The following is a 22,497-nucleotide window of genomic DNA, read 5'->3' on the forward strand; positions in this document are numbered from 1 at the left end:
AGACTTTTCAGCTTCCCCAGCATCTTTTGCTTAGTGATCGTCACTACACGCACCTCTACTCCTGGCTCTCTTGAAGTTCTGGTATGTTGCTGGTGTCCTCCACTGTGAAAATTGATGCAAAGTATTTATTGCACCACCTCTCCCCCCACCCCACTGCTTTTTCAGTTATCTTCTGCTGGTTTTAAAGAGTTCCTGACCCTCTAGCTACCCACTAATTGTCACCACATATATGCTTTCTCTTTTACTTTTATGCTGTTTCTGACTTCCCTTATTAGCCATGGTTGCCTCATCCTCCCCCTTAATATGCTTTGTCTTCCTTGGGAAGTATTTCTGCTGTTCCTCCTGAATTACCCCCAGGAACTCTTTCCATCGCTGTACCACTGTCTTCCCTTCCAGTCAACTCTGGCCAGCTTCTTCTTCATGTCATTGTAGTTACTTTTACTAAATTGTAATATTGTTACATTTGATTAATTCTTCTCCCTCTCAAACTGCAGGGTGAATTCTCTCATATTATGGTCACTGCCCCTTGAGAGTCCTTCACCTCCAGCTCCTTCATCAAGTCTGCCTCATTACATATTCACCAAATCCAGAACTGCCTGTTCCCAAGTGGGCTGTACCAGAAACTGCTCTAAAAAAAACTCTCATAAACATCTTGTGAATTCTGTTGTTTGAGATCTGCTACCAAACTAATTTTCCCAGTCCACTTTCATATTGAAGTCCACCATAATTATTGTAGTAGTACATTACATTTGTATTACCAGCAGTATGTTCAATGTTGTATCCACCAACTACAATAATTATTTTTTAATTAGTGAAGATTGCTTAGTATCATTTGTATAATGGCCCTAATATGGAGGATATTGATTTGTTGTCAGAATAATTAAGTCTTACATGTTCCCACCAATGGTGAGACAAAGAAGTAGATGTCCAAGGAATAGAGAAAGACTGAAAGGCTATGGAAAGAAGGAGGATGAAGTCATTGAATGACTTAAACACAAAGTCAGACTTTTAAATTTTGAGGTAATGAATAAGTTTTCTGTAAAAATTTAACTTCAAGATATGAGTAAGCAGCATAATACTCCTCATCCTTGTATCTTGAGTTATGTATTCTGATTAGAAAAGCTGGGATCATTCACTCTAAAGCAGAGAAGATAAAGTGGAGATTCAATAGAGGTATTCAACATTATGAAGATTTTAATCAAGCAAGGTCCTCAATTCACATTCTCCTCTTCAATGATTTTCTTTTATCCTTTTTCAAGAAAAGAGAGATCCAACTTGGTCGTCCTTTCCAATATGTGTACTCTCACATTTCTGGTATCATTCTTGCAATTTCTCTTCATTCTCTCCAATGCTAATGATATAGCACCCAGGATTGCATATAATCCTCTAAGTGTGATCTAAGTAAGCGTTCATACAAGTTTAGCATGATGTCCCTACTTTTCACTTTTTTTTGTTAGATTTCATGTTGTGGCCTTTCTAATCCGTGAATGATGTATTTTTACTCTGAGATCTCTTTGTTTCTCTACTCACGTGATGTTATTATTTCAGTTTATGGAATAACATGCTAGATAGGTCAGATTCCAGAAGCTTGAGAGACCAATTTGAAGTATAGATCATATTTTCATTTTAAAATTTCTTAACCAACAGATGACGTCACAAGTGTTTCCTTTTGGCAACTTTCTGCACACTCACCAGATGTGATTCTCTCAGTTTCTCCTCAAGACATAAAACCAGGCTAACTCTGATTCTTCTTTGATGTTGACTAGTTTGAAGATAGTAAAACCACTTAAGATTTATTTCCAATTCTGTTGTTCTGAAGACTTATATTAACCAAACTACCCTTTTTTTGGTCTTTTGAGCTCAACATTCTTGAGGCTCTGTGGCCTGCTCTTTTTTGGTACTTAAAACTCAAGTCAACAATAAGCAGCAAATATCTTACTATTGTTATGAAGATGTGGGTGTTACTGTACCTTTAAGAAAGTTAAAAGCTGGCACAACTACCTGACAGCACCAAGTGTTCTGAACAAAATACAATGTAACCTTTCGGTCCGGGCTAGTATAGCTGGTTGCCTGGAGACAAAAAACAAAATTGAATTAGGCCAATTGGACCAGTATTATAGAAGGGAAAGTGAAAGATAGGTTAAAGGAAAGAATTGTAAATAGTTGCTAGTTAATTATTCTCTGTTATACTTTAAGAAATAAAGCTGTTAATTCTTACTTTAATTAGTTCTTGGCCTCTCAAATTTTCACACATTACTGCAAGGAGTAAATCCTTTCTGTGTTACAGGTTTAAATTAGCAGGGGGGGTTTACCCTGTGTCGTAACACTATATAGATTAAGGCATAAGATTTTTTTGTTTAAGATTATTTTTAGCTCAATGTTTCAAATTAATTTCTGGCTCTTACTTAAAAAAATGTCAGACCTTCATCGCACTGAAATCCAAAAACTCGCTTATCTTTACTTTAGAATCCAAGTCCTCAAAATAATGAATTTATATAATGAACTTGCATTACAATATATTTTCATATTCCAAGTAATGTGACCTCCTTATACTTCTGACCAAAATGTATATTTTCAGATTTATCTGTGTTGTATTTCATTTGCCAATTATTTGCCCATTCTGTAATAATTGCATTTTGTTTCAATTCCCATCTCAGTATAGGGTATCTCCCCAGTTTGCTGCCATTTGCAAATTTAGATATTGTGATTTTGATTCCAAAATCCAAACCATTAATGTAAATTGTAAGCAGTGGTGGCCCAGCAGTAGTGATGCTTGTGGAACAGCACTTTCCATCTTCTGCCACTTATCTTGAATAACTGCCTTTTACACCCAGTCTGTACTGCAACACTGGAAACGTTGGCGTTGGGTTCATGGAGCACATTGATGTGGACACCAAATATGATCTTAAAATTGGAATCTACGGTCTGAATTTCTGTGTGGTCATGGGATGGTCTGGTTTTGGAATTTCTGATAAATGTGAAAAGGGGCTGCACTGGTTCCAAACAAGATTTCCAAACAAAAATCAATGAGATTGTTTCAGCAAAAAATTGTTAGCATCATCCTACCTGGAAAATATATTGAAGACCACATTAAAACTTTACTGTTTCATCTTGTAGTTCTATTGAAAATCTATTCTTCTGGTTGCCTCATTATTTTGTATTACCTCTCCTCATTCGGTTAAGGGCACTATACTGAAGACCTTTTGAAAAACAGATAAATTATGTTTGTTACATCACAACGGCCTGTTCATTTTGTTCCCGTCTCAATAGGTTGGTTAAATATGATTTTCAATTTTGAATTTCAGATTGCCCATGCATTATTATGGTTATTTTCTTTTTCTCTTTTAATCGCATTTTTTTTCTCAACATCAGTTAAGCTGACTGGAGGTGCTTTATTCATCTTCAAGAGTTATCTCGACCAGTAATACAGTATTAAACCCTTTTCTAACAAGTAAAGCATATCTTTGCAATCTCTTCCTGAGATTATTTTAAAATGCGTGGGTGCAATTCTTCCGGACGATGATTTTTATCCTTCTCGATTTCGTCTATTTTGACAGAATTTTGAGCTGGAACATACTGCGTTTATTTAGAAAACGAGTGGCTTAACATTAAGGGAAATTGGCGATTTGAAAATACAAGAAGTTGCGAAAATTATTCATCAATCTTTTGCAAAATGAAATGTGGCAGTTTGGTTTTGTATATCTGTAAGAGGGATTGTTTGTTGTCTATTAACTTTCCCATCAGTCAGGATGCTATTTTCTGCCTCAGATGCTTTGGATTTTGTATGTGTGTGCTGCAAAAGTGGAGATAATCTTATCTGTGATTTGTTATTTCAGCAACATGCCCTGAAGCAATTTTCCTTGAGCTTGGCGATGGAGATGGGGGCGGGGCCTAGTGCGCAGACCACGCATGCGCAGCTGCTCACCCCCACCCCCACCCCTCCCCCCCAGCGGGACGGTTTCTTTTCCGAGTCGGTGACCGGCGGGAGGTAACTGATTACCTTGAGGGTCCCAATTCTTGGTATCGAAGCAGTTGGTTTGTCTTTTTTCTTTGAAAAGAAAAAGCGAGCTATGCAACCGGAGTGCGGAGAGCGACGCGGCGAGAGCCGGGGAAACTCGAGCGGTGCGGGGAGTGTCTGAGAGTACGGGCGGCGACGGCGAGTCGAGGCGGAGGAGGGGGGAAGCGAGTCCCGGGTGGAACGTTCCCCGGGGATTTGGGGGCGGTGGAGTAGGAGACATTCGTTCCGCACTGGAAACGAGCCCAGGCGCCGACGGCCATGAAGAAAAGCCGGGACGACGATCTGGCGAACACGGCGCTTGAAGCGGCGTCACCTCCCAGGGGCACGACCGAGAGCCTGGCGGCTGATCCCGATCCCGACTCCGGCCCCCGGGGCGATCTCAGCTCGCTCGGCTCCGACTCCGAGATCAACGGTTTTGTCAACGGGGACCAGAAGATCGACAAGTATGGCTTTGTCGGCGGTGCTCAGTACACAGGCGACCTGTGAGTCTCAAGGGATCTTTTTCTTCTCTTTCCAGCGCTCGGGCCACGATCCAAACTTTCCTTCCAACCACAGAAATCACAGTTACAGCGCAGAGGCAGTTCGAAGTTTTACATAACTTTCTTTAGTTCGCTCCCTCCCCTGTGTGGTCCAGTGTCAGTGATGCAAATTCCAAGTCTCTTTTCTTTTCCCCACTCAAGCGGTCTGACACTTTTCGTGTCTGCCTCCCTCAGGTTACTATACTTCCTGAGGGAAAATGTGCCTTTTTCTGATTAAAGTGACATGTTTTTCCGAACGCAGTGCGGGGTACGTGCAAAAAAAAGGGCCCAAAATCTGGCAACTGACTGGATGGAAGAACAACTACCAATTCCATCTCTAGGGAACCCGGGGAGAAACACGAAGGATATCCCTTAAGCCGTTGGCATTGTAAACATAGCAATTATTGGTGTCGAATAATGGGGCTTTTTGAATCGTAAAAACCCGAATCCGCGTCACTCGGGAAAGCTCGAGTAAGAGATACCATGGGGAATATTAAAGCTTTTAAAACCGCAGTGAAATGCAGCAATGTTTCTCAAAGTAGTTATGGTGATGACGTGGGAATTATTGGCGCTTAACCCTAACAAGTCTGGAAAATTCATGTTGAACTCAGTGTTTTGTTTCTTGTGGTAGAAAGCTCCCACACATACACTTGAAAATCTCTGTAAATGTTTTTTTTTAGATTACTTTTAAATAACTGACGATTTTAGTTTTGTAATACAGAATCTGGGTATCAGATTTATAGCTTATCTTTCTAAACATCCCTTGGATAGAAGGTCCATGACTGTAAAGTTGAAGAGTGGGAATTGTATATAGGTGGTCTGCTCAGGTTTAATATGGCAAAGCTACTCCACATTTAAAACAAAAATGGAAATAGTTTTTTTTCCTAAATCAGGACTTGATGCCTCTTGAGAAATTCTGAAGTCAAGTAAAATGTTTGAACACTTAACGTTCTTTTGAATTGTAGTCTTGTAGAATTATTGTATTATGAGTTGACTGTATTGGAAAATAAGTAAATTAGGTGGAGTAATCAGATTCAATTTGTCCATTACTAAAAGAAACAAACCAGAAAAATGGCAATTTTCAAGTTCATTGATGTCTCATTTTACAGCAAAGAAAATAGTTCTAAAGTGTAGTCACTGTTTTGGGAGTTAATTTTGCACACAGCCACTTCACACATTTTAACAAAACATTGTTTGGTTCCCTTTTCTCCTTTTCCTGTTCCATACTAACAAAAGGTTAATGTGAATTTCTGTTGTACTATTTCACCTGTGCTGATTCCTTTCTGGCCTTTTTTAGTGACCATTCCTGATTTGAATGAAGGTAATGTGTTCATTGGCTGCATTCTTCTTTTGAAATGGAAAGTTGATCATAGTGTAAGCCACATGTGTGCAATTACCTGCAAGTGATTTCCAAATTTGAATCAAATGCAAGTGCTTTCCTTAGTGTAGGGACATTGTGGCTCATAACACATCACCTTGGCAGCAAGTATTAATATTGCACTAATCTGGAATTATACCTAATACTTAACTGAGCTCTGAGGCGAGCTAGTGAAATATTATTAGTAGAATCCCATTTTGTGCAAGGGTTGTTCCAGATTTAATTATTTTCCCCACTCCAACCTTTTCATGTACTTTTTGGTTTGGAGGTTTTCCCAGATTGTTGTCAATATTGGTGTTGAGGTTACAAAAGAAAGGTGCTTTTAAATGATCCTTTCCAAATCTTTTGATCGACTTGCTCTTTGTTTGGGACAAACCATTGGAGCCACACCTGCCATCTGAAACTTGAGTCGGCCAATGATTACAGAATACATGTATCCATGCTATGCTGCTCCACCAGGTAGCCGAGACTGTTAGATTACTTTCAGTGAATTTTAAATGACAGAAGGAAAGAGAATAGAATTGTCCATCTTCATTCAGTCATCAAGGATAGGAATTCTCGGCAAAGACTTTGGAAATTTTATTTAAGGCAATCAAACTTGACTGAATAGGCCACAAAGAAACTGGCTGCAAGAGCAAATTAGAAGCAACCATGATATAGCAAATTAAATATAAAAGTAAAACCCAATTACAAAATGTGTATATGGTTTTATAAATCCTTGATTCTCTCAGGTTGAGTGCATATTTTTGAACTTTGAAGATAATGTACTCTAGCAAATAATAGTTAACATTAATTCCATACATTATAGGTTAATGTAATATTGAAAACAATTTTTAAATATTTATCTTGTCTTTGTAAATGGGTAGATGTGTATTGAACAATTTAAAAAAAAAAAATAGGTGTTTCTGAGAGGGATAGCATTAATTGCCCCCAAAACAATAGTGAGTTACTAGGAGAAAGTGAGGACTGCAGATGCTGGAGATGCTCCAGAAGGGCTCATGCCCGAAACGTCGATTCTCCTGCTCCTTGGATGCTGCCTGACATGCTGCCCTTTTCCAGCAACACATTTTCGGCAATAGTAAGTTACTATCTTGAACTGCATAAACCTATGTGCAGGTGCCATTATTAATGTTGAGGTAGAATATTCCAAGAGTTTGACCTAGTGCTGAAGGGGTGGCATATTTTTCCAAGGTAGTGTGAGATTTGGAGGGGAGTTTGCTATTGTCCTTCAATTAACCTTAGGAAGACAGATGTGGAGCTTTGTTCATTTGCCTTCAGGGGTCAGGACGTGAGTCTCTTGTGGCCAAACACCAGGCCTCTGACTTTGTCCTGAAGCCACAGTATTTGTCTAGCCAGTTGTGACCTCTGTTAGAGATGGTTGATGCTTGGCACTCATTGGTATTGTATTGTACTTGCCCAAGCCTGATTGTTGCCCATATCTTAGTTTGGGCAGACATGGACTCCTTGATTTATATAACAGGTTTATGATTGAAACTGTACGTTGCAGACGTCAGTGATTTGACCCACTCTGATATTATGGACGGCAAGCATTGAAGGAATTGAATATGATTGGGTCAAAGATCTATTTTGCAATACTCTTACTGTGCTGTCCTGCAGTGGTACTCCTATCGCTAACTATTTAAGCAGCAGATAGATTTTTGAAGTTGTGGTTATGGAGAGCTGGATTTAAGGAGTTGTTGAGGCCTGAGGCAGATCAGCAATATCTTTTAAGAATAGACAGGCAGGATTGTGGGGCTGAATGCCTACTCCTATTCCTAGTTCTTATAATCTTATACAGTGGTGTTCACAGTCCATCTTTCAAACAGCAATGACTTGGAAGACCAGCTAATCTGTTTTACTAGTTAGGAATAATATTAGTTCGTTCTTTTGGAGATTTCCCTTCCCTGCTCTTTGCTCTAGGAGCTTCAATTATCACATTTCATAAGCAATTGCACACTTCATATGAAGAATAATATCTCTGACAATGTGTGTTACCTTGTGTTTCATTGAGTTGTCCTGCTCAAGCCATGGATGGCACCTTGAGTTAAACCTTTTGAATCAGTGACTTGAATAACTAATAAGCATGTCTTTGTGCAATTCATACATTATAAGCATGTTACTTTTGTGGGTCATCTTAAAGTGATGTATTGTACAAGTGTTTTTTGATTTGTTGACAGTTCTTTGCTTGCTTAATTACTGAACATGGGTGTTACTTAAATACACATTTTGTGTTGCCATCATTACACCCGTAGATAGTTTTTAATTGGACAGTCCTGTTCTATATTACTAGTGAAACATTAATTTCCCAGTCACCGATCATTTTTTTGACCAAAGTGACAATTTAAACAAAAACAATGAAAATAACTCCATCTAATGATCTTAAGAACACAATGTGCAAATAATGGACCTGCATTTCACATATTTATATAGGAGGCCTAGATTATCGTTATCCAAAGCTTTGGCATTCGTCCAGTAATTGCTTCATTTTCTTAAAAAAAAATTGATGTACGAAGACTAAACCGGGGCACTGAATGTCAGTTTGACTATTTTAAAACAAGAACAACTATCTTAGGGATGAAGTATAGCCAAGTATGCAGATTACACAAAAATCAGTGGGAAGGCAAATGATGATCCTGTCAGCTGCAGAGGGATATAGGCAGGATAAATGAGTAGGCAAAAATTTTCTACATGGAACATAATTTGGGAAAATGTAAGGTTATGTACTTTGGCAGGAAGAACAGAGGAGCTGAAATTATTTAAATTTGAAAAAAGACTTGAGAGCTATGAAAGAGGACATAACCTCAACAAGCAGTTGTATATTTAAGGAAGAGGAGGAATTTATTATCTGGGAGTAATGAATCTGTGGAACACAGCTGAGGTTCTCATCAAGTATCTTCAAGGCTGAGACATAATTTTAATCAGTTCTTTAGTCAAAGGTTACAGAAAAGTGAAGTTGAGGGCTTTTGGATTGGCCATGATCTCATTGAATGGCAGAGTAGACTGTGTGTTGAGTGTCTTCTCATAGGTGGCTTTCACCACAAAAAATGATATTTAGGTTCTTGTATGGAGTGTCACAGGATTTCTTTTGGGTGTTGCTAATTTGGGAAAAAGCTGGAACTTCCAGCAAACTTCACATCATTATACCCATTTAGCTCTGTATGTTGGCTAGCTAGGCCAAGAGAGAGTACAATTCCCTCTGTCAAATGGGATCTGCTTAGGTTGATACGTTAACATCATCCTCTGCTGTTCCTATCACTACTTTACCGCTTCATCCCTCCTCCCAACCTTCCCCTTTATCTACAATTCTCCTCACCCCCAACCGCAGTCCTGAAGAATGGTTATACCTGAAATGTTAACTTCTCCACCACCTGATGCTGCCTGGCTTGCTGTGTTCTTCCAGCCTTCTGCTGATATACTTAAGTATACCTGAAAACTCTTATCTAAAGTATTAGTTGTTGTATACTTTCATGGGTTTACCTATTAATTAAAAGCATACCCCTAACCATTCCTTCCTCTTCGACTGCTGACTTGGTCCAAACCTCCTGTATCTCTGGAGGTTCCAGAATGTTGCAATTCTGTGAATTCTTGATCTGTCCAAAATCTTTTGGTCTTGTTTCAGTGCCAATGACAGCAGTCCAGATCGTTGTGGTAAGGAATCTTCTGTGGAGTTAATCACATTCTTCATTGTCCTTGCTATACAGTACCTCCTACTCAGTGCTGCTTTACTGTTTGTCTTTGCTGTTGTTGAAGTCCACAAACATGCCTTTTTTTCATCTCCAAGCTTTCTTCCTATGCTTTCTTCCCAGCCTCCTAAATTTCATCCTCCATAAATACCAATTAACCCACATTTCTCTCATCACATTATATTCTTCGTGAAGTCCTATTGACTTGTAACTATATCATTGTAGAGTTTATTTGGTATTACCTATACATTAAGTTAAAATGACAAGGTATAAATCTCTTCCCTAGCTACATTCATATTCTCCAGCCATGTACAACTGTTGGACTCTTCCCTTTTCGAAATTTAACCTTTGCATTTATCCTCTGAGCCACCAGCACTTAGCCACTGAAGTAATTTTGATTTCACACACCCTTTCACCTTGATATATTTGCTGTATCCCCTTAGTTTCACTGTTGTTATTGCTCAAAACTGAATTCGAATTGTGAAATGCTTTGATATGTCTTACTACATCAAAGGTAGCATATAAATGAATATTACATCCAATCCCATCAGAACATAAATTAATCAATAGTCTGGAAATTTAGGGCAAGTCATATCAGCCTGAAAATCAAAATCATTCTTTTTCACAGGCCGATGGGTTTGAGCTGTAATGCATAATCCAGATCTATCCATCGTTATCCATTGAATCGATGAGAGATTTGGTATTAGAAGTTAGATGCACATAACTTTGAAATAGCTTTAACCTTGAAAGTGGGATGTAAATTGTGAACGTGATGTTATGATTGACCTACCCATGGGCACTTAATTATTAATTTACATCGGCACAGTGTCTCATCTGAAGACTGCTTGAAAGCCGAATTGACATTACCTGACTTTCTCACCTCATCAATAGATTAGTCTAATCGTATGACTGGAAAATCCTTGGAGCTGCTCCCAAGCCATTGTCAACACTTAATTGAAGATACAAAAAAACTGCTGATATTGGAATCTAAAGTAGACGAGCAGGAGGCTGGAAGAACGCAGCATCAGGAGGTGGAGAAGTCAACATTTTGGATGTAACTCAGAAGCAGGGTTATAGAATCATAGAGATATACAGCATGGAAACAGACCCTTCGGTCCAACCCGTCCATGCTGACCAGATATCCCAACCCAATCTAGTCCCACCTGCCAGCACCCGGCCCATATCCCTCCAAACCTTTCCTTTTCACAAACCCATCCAAATGCCTCTTAAATGTTGCAATTGTACCAACCTCCTCCACATCCTCTGGCAGCTCATTCCATACACATACCACCCTCTGCGTAAAAAAAGTTACACTCAAAATGTCGACTTCTGAATGTGGTGCTGCCTTGCTTGCTGTGTTCTTCCAACACTTAATTGAAGTGCAGACAAAACCCATTTCACATACATAACCATACATACTGCCATGACTCTGGCAATGTAACACTGAATCAGAAGCAGCTTCTGAAATGTCCTAGCTCAAAGCATTATCTTCCTTTTTCAAAACTGCCCTTTACAGCAATTACTTTAAAAAAATGTACCCAACATACCTCATTAGAAAGATTACAAGATTTGAAGTCCACAAGATTTAACTCCTTCATGCACTTTGTTGATTGATGGATTCTATCTGTAGTTGGGAGATCCTTAGAGAATGAAATAAAGGAGTAGGATTTCTTGAGTGTTCTTAAATTAGAACAGTTGGTTCCGAGTTCCATTGTACCACTGTAACAAATTAAATGATAAATCCTTTGAAAATTGATTTTAATCCTACTGAAGCATTATTCATACCACAGTAAAGTCTGAAGATTTTCACTTGTAACTTTTTAACATCATCCATTGACAAAGGAATTTTGTAAAGTTTATACTTGGCAGCTTGTGGTTTAGGCATTGGCAGATGTGTCATAAGCTTTTGAGCTTGCAGTGAATAGCTTGTGCAAAGAACTTTTCACGCTTGTCCCCGGTTACTGTACAAATTGTTGATAGTGAATGCAGGGTTTGTGAACAGCTCAGTTTTTCACAAAGTGCACTTGAAAGAGGAAATGCCAACATGGTCACAGCTCAGTTTTTGTTTTCAGTAACTATTATTTGTATTGGGGTTTGATTGTAAGGGTTTGAATTCAAAGCAGAACCTCAGTTTTCTGAAATTTCTTGACCTGAGGCTACTCCTGGATTAGTAGATGTCCTGAAATGAAACATGGCTATTTTTGTCTTGATGTTTACTAGAGTGTGGGGTTAAAATTGACAACAATGTTGAGAATGGAAAGAGAAAAAATTAGCAAACTTTAAGTCTTGGTTTTTAGATTGTTTTGCAACACAAAGAATTGCATTGTTACATAACAAGTCACATTCCTCAATCCCATTATGTTGCCTCTCCTTGGCGCTTGTGAATTTGATGGAAATGAATAAGAATTTTGACTAAACTTTATTGCCCCCTTGTCAAAGTAGTTCACCCACTTACTTGGTTAAAACTGCTTTCTAAGATTGACAATACTGCATAAAATCACTATTAATGTTATTCCCAAGATGCTTTTTATTGTATTGAAAGGAAATCTTTCAATTCAGTTAAATTCTCACCTACACTTTTCATCAGTCTTAAAGGTTAGTTTCAGTTCTGTAAAGTTTGAATTCAGGTCATGATTACTTCCATGACTCCTGTGAAGTTGACTGTTCACCACTATGCACATTTTTCATCACACTGGCCCATTTAACCAGATACAACCACCCAATGTTGAACATCTTTCTTATAGGTTCCGTGTAAGATATTCTTTAGCCTGCATGCCATGGCACAGCCTGACAAGTGATGGGTGGGGTGGAAAGTAATATGTTAAAAAATATAATTAAAACAATCCCATAGAACATGTCTCTAATGCTTTGAGTCACAAATCAAACCTGAAATCATCTGTATGTTGCAGATTGTTGTAGCAGAACCTCGATTATCTGAACAAGATGGGTGGGCATTATTTCGTTTGGATAGTCGATTATTTGGTTAATCGATTTAAATGCCTTTCCTCTGGGGCTCGGAGTTTTTAATGTCTGCTCCCTGTTCAGGAGACTTCAGAAGCACACACTGCGCGAGACCCCGCCCCATCCAACACTGTCCCCCGCTCGCCTCCAACCCCATCCAACAGTACCCCCTGCACGCGGCCCCATCCCCGTCCAGCACTGTCCCAAGCCCTCTCCGGGGCAGCCGGACTGGACACCAACAATAAGACTGCTCCTGCCTTTGTGGGGTAAGTCTCCAAATAGTGCGTGTGGGTATACACACACACCTGCACCTTTTTGACAGGTTCCACCTCTGCCCTGTAAAAGATAATTTTGGAGAGATTATCTAGGAGGAGGGGGGGTGGGTAAGGATACACCCCTCTGTAGAACTCAAGGGCAAGTATGGGGAGAGAGAGAGCGCGGGAGGTCATTTGGAGACGGTGCCTGTTTAATCACTGTAAACAAAAGACACGATCAATGTTGCCTTTGTGGGGTAAGTCTCCAAATAGTGCGTGTGGGTACGTACGTACACACACACACACACACACACACACACACACACACACACACACACCTGCACCTTTTTGACAGGTTCCACCTCTGCCCTGTAAAAGATAATGTTGGAGAGATTATCTAGGGGGGAGGGCTGGGTGGGTAAGGATACACCCCTCTATAGAACTCAAGGGCAAGTATGGGGAGAGAGAGAGCGCGGGAGGTCATTTGGAGATGGTGCCTGTTTAATCACTGTAAACAAAAGACACGATCAATGTTGGAAACACGTCTTTGATGTAATGTTTCTATTGCGACCTCGATCTCCTTCGGATAATCCGATTTTCAGATAATCGGTATTCAGATTTTCGAGGTTGCTCTGTAATTGGTTTGAAACTTGGTTCATTTTAGTTGTTGGATGTGTGTTATCAACCTCGACCCAAATTTGAATCTAAGCAAACCCTTGCAAGTTGTATTCCAATCCCGCTGGTGTGATTCTTGTATGTTTTGCATTTTGAAGCTAATTTCGATAAGAATTTCAAGAAGAAAATCGTTAAATGACATTTGAACTTATGAACAACGACAACGAGTAGGCTACTCAGCCCTCCCAAGCCTGCTCTGTCATTGAAAACAATTATGACTGATCTGAGTTTAACTTCAACTCTACATTCCTTCATTTTGCCAGTAATCTTTCATCCCCTCATGACTAAAGTTCTGCTGCTGGTTTGAAGTTTATTTTGTTGATTGTTTTCTTTCATGCTGTTAGTCATATGCATGATTCCGCAAATCCATCTACAACAGCTGTGAAATTGAGTCTATTTTATTTCATAGTGAGGCGAAGGGTGCCAACTCTAGCTTGGGTATTTCAGTGTGAAGTGCATCTTATTGATGTGATGTGGCCTTGTAAATATGGAATGATAAACTAGAATTTGGAAAATTGCATACGTGCACTGAAGTATAAAATTGGTACATCTGACCATTGGTCGACTATTGTGGTGTACTTGAAAATTTTCAATTGCAATAAGTAAGGTATACAAAGAACATTTCCTTGCAGTATGAGTTGGTGATTGCTGTCAAAAGATCATTTAATCACTACTTAGTATTCCTCCCCTGTATGGTGGGAAGCAGTGATAAAAATTTCCTAGGAAAACATAGTAAACCCGAATTAAATGCATTTCTGTCATATTGTAAAGGAAGTGGTTGTTTCTGTTGTCAGATTGGCCATAAGGCACATTAAGCTTGCTGCATCATTCAATTATGGCTGGTACATTTCTCAACCCTACTTTTCTGCCTTCTCCCAGTAACCCTTGACCCCCTTACTAATCAAGAACCTATCTATCTCTGTCTTAAACTCAATGTTTTGGCCTCAACAGTCTTCTGCAGTACCTCTTGCAGCCCTATGGCTGAAGAAATTTCTCCACATCTCCATTCTAAGGGATTGTCCCTTTACTCTGAGGCTGTACTGTTACATCTTAGACTCTCCTCCTAGTGGTAACGTGGTTTCTATATCCACTCTATCCAGGCCGCTCTGTAGTCTAAGTTTTAATGAGATTGCACCCTCATCCTTCTAAACAGAGTACAGACCCAGAGTCCACAATTGTTCCTTGTATGACAAACCCTTAATCCCTGGGATCATTCTTGTAACTTCCTGTTGGCCATCTCCAATACCAGTGCAACTTTCCTTCTATATAGGGCCCAAAACTATGCATGACACTCCACATGTGGTCTAACCAAAGCTTTACACATCCTCAGCAGTACATTTCTGCTCTTACATTCAAGCCCTCTTGAAATGAATGTTAACATTGCATTTGCCTTCCTAACTGCCACCTGAAGCTGCATGTTAACCTTCAGGGTATAATGAACTAAGTCTCAACTCCATTTGTGCGTCAGATTCCTGAAGCCTTTCCCTGTTTAAAAAATAATCTGCGCCTCTATTGTTATGAACAGACCAAACTCCTCAAAATGCATTAAGATGATAATTTAGATACTTTTTTTTCCTTATTTTAAAGGTAATTATAAGATGTTGTGTTCCTGATACAATTCGATTGGTCAAACTAATTGACATTAGCAAAATGCACTTTAGTTTTACACTACAGTTAAAATAATATAGATAACACAAAAATGGAAGCATTGGCTTAATTGTAAGTCTTTTGAAATGCTTAACAAAATAATAAATATATTAACAGCTAATTAACTGTTTCAATATGGTAACATTCTATAAACATGCCCTTGGCAAAGGCAAATACAGTAAAAAATATTGTCTCAGAAGTAATTCCAGGAGGAGGAAGAGAACCTCCAGCTTTTAGCTGGAACAGAATAAGACCTGTACAACTGCTGAAAGCTAAATCTACAAATGTTGATTCTGTGGGAGCTTGAACCCCCATTCAGGCTGCTTCTATTCAACTTTTTCAAAAAAATCCCAAGACATCAAAGTTGTTTACTCTATTGGCTTTGAGCAGACTATTCAGTACCTCTGTCTCAACCTTTCTTCTTTCCTTTTCTAAAACAAAAGAACAAATACACTCTTAAAGCCACAGTATTGTTGCACTATTCATCTGATCAAAGTGCATAGCCTCTCACTTTTCCACATTATGTTCCATCTGCTACTTTGCCAGCTTTCCTAGCCTGTCCAAGTCTTTTTGCGGTCTCAGAGATTCCTCAACACCACTGGTCCATCCACCTATCATCATGTCATCTGCACTCTTAATAAAAGTGCCTTTGTCCAGATCGTTGATATGTCATAGTTGTGATCCCAATGTTGACCCCTGTGAACTCTACTAGTTACCAGCTGCCATCCTGAAAAAGACTCCTTTATCCCCACTCCTGCCAGTCAGCCAATCCTCTATCTTGCCAGTAACACTATGGGCTCTTATGTTATTTAGCATTCTCCTGTGTGGCAACTTGTCAGAGGTCTTCTGGAAATCCAAATAGATCATGTCCACTGGCTTTCCTTTGTCTAACTTGCTTGTTACCACCTCAAATTCTAACAGACTTGGTAAACATAATCTCCCCTTGATGAAGCTGAGCTGACTCCACCCTATCTTACCATACACTTGTGTGTACTCTGTACACTCATCCTTTAAAAATGATTCTCAAATCTTACCAATGACTGAAGTCAGACAAATGGCCTATAATTTCCTGACTTCTGCCATTTTTAAACAGTTATAGTCCTGCTATAACATGGTAGCTGTGTTCTCGTGCAATCTGTTTTGAGAAATTCACGTAATAGCAGCACCATTTAAGCTAACTGGGTTAGTGGTTCGTGAACTAAAGTTTACAGAATGGGAACACAGCTCCAGACTCAAAGTTCAAGCAAGTCTTTGTTTTGAAAACCTACATTTCTGGTCATGGCCTCCTGCAGGGACTGTTGGTCAGACCGCATATAGAATTATTTGAGCATCAAGACAAAAGGTTGAGCAGGGCAAAGGAAAGATGAGAAATTGAGAGATATATGTCCACTTGTGAATTTACTGATTAGTGATTAAATTTGATGATACAACCAAACATGGAGAGCCACTAGAAGCAAACTATGTGTAGTGCTTTGTTGAACCAGTATTTTATATGTAATGTTCAGCTTCAGTCACTAAGGCACAAAGGAGACTTTCAGACTCCATGCAGAGAAGAGGCACAAGGATAGTCCCTGTTGTAAATAATTAAGGGGATCACAAAATGGGGATACATTGGAGAAATTCGGATTTCAAATGAGCATGCAGGTATGCAAGAGATGATGAATGGTATGGAAAAGGCATTTTGAAGGTGGTTGTTGTCATCTTCGTCTTCTACGTCTAGAGTACGGAAAAAGGGCATTTGGCCCAGCAAGGCTGCACTGATTTTTTTTTTTTCAGAGCATCCATCAGAGACTCAGTCCCAGCCCCCTACCCAATTCCCATAACGTTTGCATTTACCTTGGGTAATCCACTGGACCTACACATCTTGATGCTGTGGCAGGAAGGTTAAGCACTGTGGAAACCCATGCAGACACACGGAGCATGCAAATCACCGGGATCCTTGGTACTATGAGGCAGCAGTGCTAACCACTCAACCACCACAATCTCATTTTATCTTGTCCTCCCTTATTGTCTTTTTAGCTATCCTCTGCTAGTTTTTAAAAGCTTCATAATCCTCTGGCTCCCCACTAACCTTCACAACATTACATGCTTTTTCTTTCGCTTTCATGCTGTCACTGACTTCACTCGTCAGTCATGGTTGCCTCATTCTCCCCTTAGTATGTTTCTTCTCCCCCTTGGAATGAATTTCTGCTGTGCCTCCCAAATTACCCCCAGAAAATCCTGCCATTGCTGCTCTACTGTCTTCCCAGCTAGGCTTCCTTTCCAATCAACTCTGACCAGCTCCTCCTTCACATCTTTGTAGTTAATTTTACTCAACTGTAATACTGTTACATCTGATTCAGTCTTCTCTCTCTCTCTGTCAAGCTGCAGGCTGAATTCTATCATGTTATCATACATTTTTGTTGGTTTTCCTGATATAAACCTAAACATACTCCCATTTCAAAATGTTGACTTCTGAGACTTGTATTTTTCTCAGCATTTGAAAATTTGTAGGTGTTTTGAGTAAAAGTGTACGACATAATGATTATGTAGTCAGTCATCGATTGTAACAATGACCAGGATGTTTCAAGAACTTTCTAATCCTCTGACAGTGTGCAAATCTTTCTTCACTTGCCTTTGCAAGTCAAATTACCAATGGGAAACCCAATTTGGGAAGTAAAAATGCTTGCCAATTTTGCCGAAAGTTGTTAACTCAGTAAGTTGTAAATCAAACATCTACATGCTTTCTCAATTGAGACCATACACTCTTGAGTTGTCTCTTTTCTTCTTTTCCTTCTACCCTTTCCAGGCCACTGACCATTTCTTGAATCTGAGCGTACTGTTCTGATTGGTCTTAATCAGTAATATTTTCTGGCAGGTATGAGAGTAGCTTGCGAGATACATGTTGTGAGTTCAGACATCCATTTATAATATAAGCAATACATTGATATAGGGAAGATCTGAAGTTGTTATCCCAGACCTCTGCCACAACTCTGCACCCAGGCCGTGAAATTTATCGCACACTCTAACAGTTAGTTCAGGCTTCAATGTCACTCTTCATTGCAAATCATTCCACCTCTAATGATAATAACTTCCATCTCCTGCCATCTGTTGCTGAAGCCCTCATCCATGTCTTTATCACCCCAGATGAAATTCTACATATCACATAAAAGTGGTTGTTAGCTTTCGCTTAGAGTATATCTGTTTCTGCAGTGGTTTAGTTAGATTGCAGTGTATAAAGTAGGTAAATCATTTGTCCCTTCTGTTTGTTGCTTTAGGTTTTAAGTTTCAAGGTTGTTTACCTGCTTAGTGAAGAGCAGCTTGATTGTTCAGATGGATTAGTATTTATTCCATAAATGGGTCAAGTGTTCAGTGCAGGGACTATTTGTAACTAAAATGCAATTGTTTAAACTGAGTGTGATTAGTTCAACCTGGTTTCAAACTAGTGTAAGACGGAAGTTAGGCGTTCTAAACTCGGGGGAACAAAAGAACAACCAGTTGAATTGCAGCTGCTTTTTGGTTTGCTTTGAAATTAGAAAATATGTAACATTACAGATTTATTAAAGTGAGATTATAAAATTGTAAACTGTAACATTATAAAAAGTATGCATTCAGTGCCCTGTAAATTTCAGACCGCATTCTACTTTAAGTTCTTTCTTTGTGCATGCATCAGTTGCGTCTTTAAACTTAAGCTTGTTACTGTGTCCTTGTAGCAAGGTTATGGCATTTGCTGAAACAGCATGCAGACATTTTCATTTGCAAGATCTGGTCTGATCTTTAATGGACTGAAACCGTTTGAATGTTAAACCCAGATAACTATTTTCATTCTTAATCTGTTTCCTCTTTGCAATGTTTACTTAAGGATTCTATAACTTTGAAAGTTTGTCCAATACTTTAAATCGTGTGGATTTTCTCAGATTTATAGTAAAGCCTTTATCTGCATGGAGCAACAGAAAATTGCATTTGATGAAATCCTGTACCCACAAATCATGAAAGCCAGCCATGTTACAAGAAAATGAAAATTTGATAATTTACTGCAGATTGTTGTGCAAATCCTAAGATCTTTGTTCAGGAAAAAGTGGTTTAGGTGAAAATTGCCAGCCAAGTTTCTTGATTAGTGATAGCAGAGTAAAATGATATTTCCAACAACTCTCACAACCACTTTGATATTCTGTACAATCTATTTTATTTATTTAAGAGTTGAGGTTAATAACATTGTTTAACTTGACAGTAAATTAAGTGTGACCTATCTGCGTCCAAGTACAAATGCTCATTTGCTACCTTTTGATCTCAACTCTCACTAATTTTTAGGAGTGAATGGACAATATGGAGCTCAACTGTTTACAGCTCAATATTGAAAGTATCTTTCTGAAACTTAGAGGCTGTTTAGTAATTGGCAGTAGTCTTTGCATTTACAATGTCTGCATAGAGTCATAGAGATGTACAGCATGGAAACAGACCCTTTGGTCCAACCCGTCCATACCGACCAGATATCCCAAACCAATCTAGTCCCACCTGCCAGCACCCGGCCCATATCCCTCCAAACCCTTCCTATTCATATACCCATCCAAATGCCTCTTAAATGTTGCAATTGTACCACCCTCCACCACATCCTCTGGCAGCTCATTCCATATACGTACCACCCTTTGCATGAAAAGGTTGCCCCTGAGGTCTCTCTTATATCTTTCCCCTCTGACCCTAAACCTATGCCCTCTAGTTCTGGACTCTCCAACCCCAGGGAAAAGACTTTGCCTATTTATCCTATCCATGCATCTTTAAATACTTTGCACTTCCTTTTCAATAAAACTATCTGAGCCTCCCTTTGATCTCTAACAATCTCAAATGCAGGTTTACTATCCGGCAAATGGAAGAGCAAATCACATGGTCATTTAATTTGCCCTAAGTTTAAAGATCTAGTCCCAAAACAATGGCCTTACTGTTTAAGTAAAATGTCAGGATAATAGAAGTCTTTGTTCTGTCTATTATTTTCAAGTGACATTTGCCTTTTTTTAAGGTATATATTCCAAGCTTGAAATGGGGGAACATCAAACCTTATGCTAGTTGTAAACAACTGTACCTCTAATTCTTCTGTGAAGCAAAACAACTGAGGTGGTATAGTTTTCACACATGGTACAAGTTTCGTAGAAATTAAAAACAAAACATTCAACTGTTATGGATAACACAAATAAAACTTACTTTAAAACCCAATACCCATTCAGCAAAGAAAATTTTATTTTGTTGGAACTAATAAGATTTTTTTTGTGATGACAAACTGAGAAATTTTGAAATTTCAGAAGTAACTTAGTACTGGAATACTTTAAAAAAAATATTGTGGTAATTTAAAAGTATTCTGTGCTCCTTAAAATGGCCTTCATGATGTATTTAATAACGATTCTTCAATAGGGGGCATCTGATGTGAGTATTGGCATCAATCTGATACTCCTAGAAGCCCCTCCATGGTTAGGAGTCTCAAAATTACACTAGTGAGAAAGGTCTTGAATGATTTTAGCTGATGAAATATCCTTTCAGTCTTTCTGCAGGGATAAACTTCATGGAATATCAAGGGAACAAACTCGAGTTAAAATGGGAAAATTGGAATTCCCCTGGTAAAGTGCTACTGTTGGTTCAAAAACACAGTCCATGAATAGACTAGTTGCAATTTTATTGTTAAGGTAGCTGCATTTGTTTGGATATTGATTTGCAGATTTCTTTGATGCCAATAAAGGAGTCCTTGTCTTAATAAAGGAAGTACCCATTTATCTCCTAGCCATGACCCCTGGCATGCTGGTCAATTAATGTCTTAGACTCATCTAGGAAGGTTAACAGTATTCTATTGGGATCAACTGTATTGCCAAGATTACTTTAAAAGGGAAGGTACTGCAATGACATAAGTCTCACATTTTTCATTCTTTTAGTAACAGTGTAGAATACTGTTGATTTGAAACTTTTTTTTTAGTGAAGTGAGTGAGTTACTTTTTTAAAGCTATATGTAGATACTTGATCAATAAATGAATTTATCCTGGTGAAATATAAATGGGTTGTTGTAGCCTACTTGCTGTTGAAAATTCAATTTATGGTAAAATGTAACACAGGGTGCTGCAAAGGAAATAGCTTTTTTTTCTCTCTGGGGGCCAAACAATTGACATGGCATCCTGTTTTACAATAGTACGTCCTCGTTTGCAGCTAAAGCACGAAGTGAAAGAATTGACTTGCACAAATAATGTAAATCACCATCCACAAACATGATTGTTTCCACCAAGTCTTATGCAGAATCTAAAACTTTCTTAAAGTTACTGCTTGTGCAGTTTCACATTTCTTTGTTTGGCACTGTATGACATTCACAAATGTTTATATTTGTTTTGACTAGGTTAGAAACTCTTAAACAATTAAAACCTGATAAACCAGGGTAGTTCAAAAACATTCTTCACCCATTATATCTAAAGTCTGCACCCATCCAGTAATGCCAATAAAAGGTAATTATAAAATTAGAAACTTGTAGATCATTCTGTGTATGAAAGGCATACAAAAATAATATATTGGTGTATATTCAAGACATATCTGCTTGTGTTCAGAATGGTCTGTAAAAGCCAGTAAAGCAGACAAGAACCAAACCCTGTTTCAATTTCCAGAAGGCATTTGCTAAGGTGCTGCATCAAATATTATTGCAGAAGTTTAGTGTAGAAAGTAACATGTTGGTATGCAGAAAGGTTTGGCCAGCGAACAGGATATATGGACATTTAATGGGTCATTTTCTGAGTGGGAAGATGTAGCAATTGGTATGCACTGGGCAAATGTTAAGGTCTCTGCTTTCGTGTCTGTCTCTTCCCCCTGCCGTCCAATCACACACACACATTGTGTCTAATCCATGAGCAATTGAATTGACCTGAAATGCAGTGGGATCTGGGTCCTACTGTGTGTATTGTATTACAGTGCAGCAAGTAATCAAGAAATATAGAATGTTTATTAAATACAATTCATTTACAAAAGTAATGTAGTTGTGCTTCAGTTATACAGAAGTTATACAGCTTCTCTACTCTATATAATACTAGTGTCCTCCTTGAGGGAGATTGTAAATGTATTGGAAGCGGTTTAGAGAGGTTTTACAAGACTAATACTGGAACAGGGCATTTTGTTATGAGGAGAAGGTTGACAAGTTTGGCTTGTATCCACAAGAGTTTAGAGGTGTAAGATGCAAGTTAATTGAAGCATATAAAACCTTGAAGGGTTTTGACAGGATGGACATGTAAAAAGATGTTTCCTCTTGAGAGAATCTCAAACTAGGACTTGTTTTTGAAAATAAAGGGTCACTCATTGAAGACTCATGAGGATCTTTTTTCTGAAGGTTGAGAATCTTTGGAACTCTTACTTTGCTTACACCACCTCT

The 22,497-nt window shown here is 38.7% G+C and overlaps 1 protein-coding gene across 1 annotated transcript in view; it reads left to right on the forward strand.

Annotated features, from left to right (window-relative positions):
* Positions 1–3,941: 3,941 nt before the first annotated feature.
* Positions 3,942–22,497, forward strand: part of tbc1d10ab (TBC1 domain family, member 10Ab) — a 66,285-nt gene continuing 47,729 nt past the window's right edge. The window contains exon 1 of the mRNA XM_043715666.1: positions 3,942–4,500. Coding sequence (XP_043571601.1) covers positions 4,277–4,500 — 224 coding nt within the window. The 5' untranslated portion in view covers positions 3,942–4,276. The remainder of the gene's footprint in view (positions 4,501–22,497) is intronic.

Source organism: Chiloscyllium plagiosum, chromosome 25 (genome assembly GCF_004010195.1).
Source record: "Chiloscyllium plagiosum isolate BGI_BamShark_2017 chromosome 25, ASM401019v2, whole genome shotgun sequence".
Taxonomy (NCBI): domain Eukaryota; kingdom Metazoa; phylum Chordata; class Chondrichthyes; order Orectolobiformes; family Hemiscylliidae; genus Chiloscyllium; species Chiloscyllium plagiosum.